The sequence below is a fragment of the Orycteropus afer genome, unplaced genomic scaffold (assembly GCF_000298275.1).
Source record: "Orycteropus afer afer isolate SDZICR_OR568_19922 unplaced genomic scaffold, OryAfe1.0 scaffold00501, whole genome shotgun sequence".
In the NCBI taxonomy this organism is placed as follows: Eukaryota; Metazoa; Chordata; class Mammalia; order Tubulidentata; family Orycteropodidae; genus Orycteropus; species Orycteropus afer.
In genome coordinates, this window is record NW_006922088.1 from 1,530,317 (window position 1) to 1,535,590 (window position 5,274).

A 5,274-nucleotide genomic window follows, 5' to 3' on the forward strand; every position below is an offset into this window, starting at 1 on the left:
CTACATTATGGAGATTACAATCATTGTCATGAAACAAAATGTGTATTAACTGCTGTACGGAAAGTGAATTTGCTCGGAAGGACATTATATAATGATTAAAGGATCAATTGAACAAGGACATAACCATAATAAATATCTATACACCCAATGAGAGAGCCCCAAAATACATAAATCAGACTTGAACAGAATTGAAAAGACAAACAGACAAATCCACAGGCATAGTCAAAACCAGTAGGAGACTTTAATATACCACTTTCAATAACAGACAGAACAACTGGAAAAAAATTCAACAAAGACACAGAGGAAAAGGAATTAGCTCTTTAAACTTTTACCCAAATCACAATAAAAGAAAAATTTTTAAATGGCTGAAATGGCAAATGTTTCGTTACATACGTTTTACCATAATAAAAAAATCCCAATGGCAAAGGCAGCCCCTGCCCTCTTCCTCCCTGTTCCTCCTCCAGCCTTCTCTTAGTGAAAGGAAATGCGGCCACCTTCCACCCAAGGCGGACACCTGGGTCCTCCTGTAAGTTCCTGCCCTACATCCAACTCATTAGCAAGCCCTATTCGTTCCACCTCTGAAGCTCTCTGGGATCTGTCCCCAGGTCCTGGCCGCCATCCTCTCTCACCTGGGCTACTTCCACCACCCCTGTTCAAACTCCTAGGCTCCTGGCTATCCTGCCTCCGTGGCTTCCTCACCCAAAGAGATCTTTCTAAAATGCAATGTGAGCACATGTCTCCCTTGTTTAAAAGCCTTCAATGGCTCCTCCTCATCTTCTGGATAAAATCCAAACTTCTCAGTATGGGATGTGGATCCTTTCACTGTCTAACTCTCTAGGTCTTACCTCTTAACAACTCTACCCCTCCCACACTTTGATCCAGTTCTACTGAAATTCTTACACTTCTTTAAAACTACCAAGCCCCCTCTCTCTCTCTCACCTCTACACCTCTGCACATCCTGTCTCCTTCTGCCCCAACCCTCCCTCGGTCCAGGTAACTGCTACTTATTTCTCAGCTCAGGGTTAAATGTCATTTCCTCTGGGGATCTTCCTTGCTCCCCAAAGCCCTCTGAATTCCTTCAGTACCCTACTTTGTCACGATACCTGCCAGAGGTGGTAGTGAAGTCTGTTTAATTGTCTGCCTTCCCCTTGATGGCTGGATCATGTCTGTCTTCATCTTCATATCCCCAGGGCCTGCCCAGTTGCTGTTGAGTAGATGTCAACTCATGGTAACCCATGTATGTCAGAGTAGATCTGTGCCTGTGGTAGTTATGTTTGTGTGTCAACTTGGCTGAGCCCAATTGAGTGGCTGGGCAGCCGGTGGTAGTTATTACCCATGATGAGACTGGTAATCAGCTCCATGGTGGGATCTACCACAAGCAGCTGAGTAGCTGGCTTTGGGATGTGATCTGCTTCCTGTATATAAGGAGAAGCTTTGGGAATAGTTTCTAGCTTATGGCATGCTTGGACCCTGCATGTAGTTGTGTCATTGTTGAGCAGCCTGCCATGCTCTGCCGACCTTGGGACTTACAATGGACTTAAGTTAATGGCCTGCCATGTGATTTGGTAACATTGGGACTGTGCCTTTTTACTTGTCAACCTTGGGCTTGTCAGCCTCAGCAGCCAGCAGCTGTCTGAGTAAAGAAATGTCTCTAGCTCCAGTGGGCTGAGAGCAGGAGGCAGAGATGAAGCCCAAGGTTGAGGGGCTTTCACCCAGCCTCTAGAGCCTGGCACTTTGAACTTGGACTTTTAGCCTCCCAAACTATAAGGGAATAAACTCCTATTTGTTAAGGTCATCCCATTTGTAGTAGTATATTCTTGTCAGAGCAGCACTAGGTAACCAGAACAATGCCCCAAGGTTTTCAATTTTTTTTTTTTTTTTAAGATTTGACCTATGTTGTTGTTGTTGTTATTTGCCATCGAGTCGGCCCCGACTCCTAGCGACCCCTCCTTGGGTTTCCAAGGCAGTTATCATTATGGAAGTAGGATTGCCCAACCTTCCTTCCGAGGAGTGGCTGGTGGGTTTGAACCGCCAGCCTCCTGGTTAGCAGTCAAGTGCCTTAGGCACTATGCTACCAGAGCTCCCTTCAAGCTGATGGTGCGTTCCTTCTGATCAGCTCTTTCAGCTCCTTCCTGCTCAGGCTGTTTTTATCACCCTCTTTGCCAGAGTGTTTGTGGAAGAAGACGCACATAAGGAAGGATGCATGTCATGGCTGAGGCTGGGCTCAGAGTGCACAGATGCAGCAAAAAATCAGGGAAGCGTTCGAGGGGATCTCCACAGGGTTTCCAATCACTGATTTTTCAGAAGGAGATTGCCAGGTCTTTCTTCCCAAGTCTTTCTGGGTGGACTCAACCTTCAACCAACCTTTCAATCAACAGGCATTAACCATTTGGACCACCCAGGGACTCCCAATATGTGATATATATTACCCCCCCCCAAAAAAAAACAAACATCAAACTCACTGCCGTGGAGTCGGATCCAACTCATAGCAACCTCTCCTTGGGTTTCCGAGGCAGTATCACTATGGAAGTAGATTGCTCAATCTTCCTTCTGAGGAGTGGCTGGTGGGTTTGAACTGCCAGCCTTCTGCTTAGTAGTCAAGTGCCTTAGGCACTACACCACCAGAACAAGCATTCAAAATATAATGGAGTGAACGTGGGGAGGCGTGTACTCAGCACTCTAAGGCTTCAGAAAAACTGAAGGCCAAGTCTCTACCTACAAAACCACCTCCAAGAGCCAGGCGATGCTAACCGTGCCTAACACCGAATCAAGACGACGACCTCAGGACAAATCACCAGCCAGCGGCTCCCAGCTGAAGACCTGGCTGCGATTCTCACACACGACTCAGGTCCAGTCTACCCACCCATTGACTCAGCATTGCACCATCCCCTGCTTCCGGTCCTCCTTCACAGACCACCAAGCCGAAGTCCAACACATGGGAACAGGACTGAGCTGAGGGATGGCGGGCGAGGCCGAGTGCAGTTGAGATGACCGAACGAACCTGACCTCAGTGCTCAGAGGCAGAGCTACTGATGTTTAAACCTGCACATGGTTTTGCCTCAGGCACTTTCCTACCAAAATCACTCTGCTGGCTCAGCAGTGAATTCCCAGATTATGGGCTGGGAAGAGGTTCATACTCTTCCTCCTTGATGTGATGGCAACTACGGAGGGGGATTATCACACACACACATTTAAACTGAGGAGGATTCAACTGTGGGCTCCTGCAAAGTAAGTAAATTGATAGATATTTTCCCACCGTGAGGGCAATGCAGAACTCTTTGCGGTTGGGGGGGTTGGCGAGATTTGGGTTTTTATACAGCTGGATCCGGAACTCAAGGCTTATTTCATGTGCTGTTCAAAGAGACCTTGTTTATCATCTTTTATTATTATTATTATTTAAGTCTTCTGCTTTTTTGCATTTATGTAGCTTTAAAGACTAAAATTACATTTTGTGTGTATGGCTACACCAAGCCAGATGCCACTGAGTCAATTCCAACTCATGGCTACCCCATGCATTTGGGAAAAGAACTGTCTCCACAGGGTTTCAATGGCTATGATCTTTCAGAAGCAGATAACCAGACCCTTCTCTGAGGTGCCCCTGGGTAGATTCGAACCGCCAACCTTTTGGTTAGCAGCTGAGCACTTAACTCTTTGAACCACCCGGGGACTCCTTTCTTATGTACATCACTGTATATTACACATTTATACAAACATATTAAAAGGAGTGTACAGACAAAATCACATATACCACACATTAGGGCAATTTATGGGTTTCCCAAGACTTTGTGGATTACATAGGGTCTCTGCCTGACATGCTGACTTTGGAACCTGACCCTCACACAAGATGGTGCTCCACCAGGAGCGTACCATCCTCCATGTTCCTCCTCTGGCATCTGTACCAATAATAACGATGCTGCCTTGTCCAACATCCCACTAAACGCCCGGAGAAGTCTAGTGGCCAAGCTGACAGGAGAGGTAACCTGCCCACACCCTCTCTTCCCACCAGCTGAGCCCCTGGGCACAGCTGAGAAGTGAGGCACCCCAGGGCTGTCAAAAGAAGGAGGCTGCCAGCTCTGCTCCTGGTTTTTAATTTCTTTTCCAAGGACAGTTTTGGAATCGCACTGGTCAGAAGTGAGAATGACAGAGCCAGTTCCCTGTCCAACACCTCCCGGTTCCCACCTAGAAGAGGGGCAGGTGGGGAAAAAATCCATTCACGCTGCTAAAGAAGGACTGCCTGGGTTCAGTGTGCAGTTTCCAGGCCCTGCCATAATCCCATCCTGAGGAGAGGGCTCTGGAAGTACCCACAGGCCCTCTGTATCCCAGAGTTAAGGGTCCTTCTGAAGTCCTGACCGGCTGTAGGATCCAAACTTCCAAAGAACACACAAATAATGCTGCAGTAATTTCATTCTCCCACCAACTCTGGCCAGGATCAGGACGCCCACCTTTCAGGTGAGGAAACTGTGAAAGCTCTTAGGAAAGCAAGACAAGACCTGGACTTCCTGTCTCAAACCAAGGATTCCTGAACTTTTCTGGTTACCTTTCAATTACTCATCCCAGATTCCACTCAATTCTTTTCCCCCACCCTCTTCTCCCCCCAAACAACTAAATGTCTTCCGCCTACATCCTCCCCTTTTTGGTGCCAACTCGGGTTTTCATGTCTCCTCCCCAAGGTGTAAACACCTCCTTGAATGCCCGAGCCTATCCCCCGCCCCACCCCGCGCGTCCGCCTCCAAGTGGCACTTGGCGCAGCATCTCTTCCTTAAAATACCCTTTTCTGTGGCTTGGAGCCCCCTCCTCCCGGTCCCCTCGGTCCCCTGCACCCTCTGGTCCTCCGCCCTGCTCAGGCCCTTTGGGACTGGCTCGTCCACTTCCTCCCCCTCCTCCCCATCACCCAGGGTCTCCTCCCGCACGTAACCTGCTCGAACTTTCAGCCTCTCCCTCTAAGTCTCCCGGTGTCGTCTCCAAGGCTCAGGCCTGCGCCTGTATTTTTTTTCAGCAGTCTCCACCCCACCTCCGCAGCCCCCGGGCCCCGCTCCGGGGCGCTTACCCGACCAGAGCAGGAGCTTGCCGTGCGCTTCCTCCTGGGAGTCCGAGTCCCCGGCCAGCAGCGTGGAGGTGGCCCCGTAGGGCAGCGCCGAGCCCAGGCACACGTTGTAGCGCAGCGGCTCGCAGGGGGTGGCCCGGCCGCAGTGGCTCAGCAACGTCGGAGGGCCAGTGGCGGCCGCGTTCCTCCTCGCGCCCCCGCCCGAGCCCCGAGGCCCAGTCCCGGTCGCG

General features: G+C 49.8%; 1 protein-coding gene across 1 annotated transcript in view; it reads right to left on the minus strand.

The window, feature by feature from the left end:
- Window positions 1-5,270, minus strand: part of SMO (smoothened, frizzled class receptor) — a gene marked incomplete at its 5' end in the record, with an annotated part of 31,789 nt that extends 26,519 nt beyond the window's left edge. The window contains one exon of the mRNA XM_007955421.1: window positions 5,048-5,270. Within this exon, the coding sequence (XP_007953612.1) occupies window positions 5,048-5,270 (223 nt within the window). The remainder of the gene's footprint in view (window positions 1-5,047) is intronic.
- Window positions 5,271-5,274: the final 4 nt, after the last annotated feature.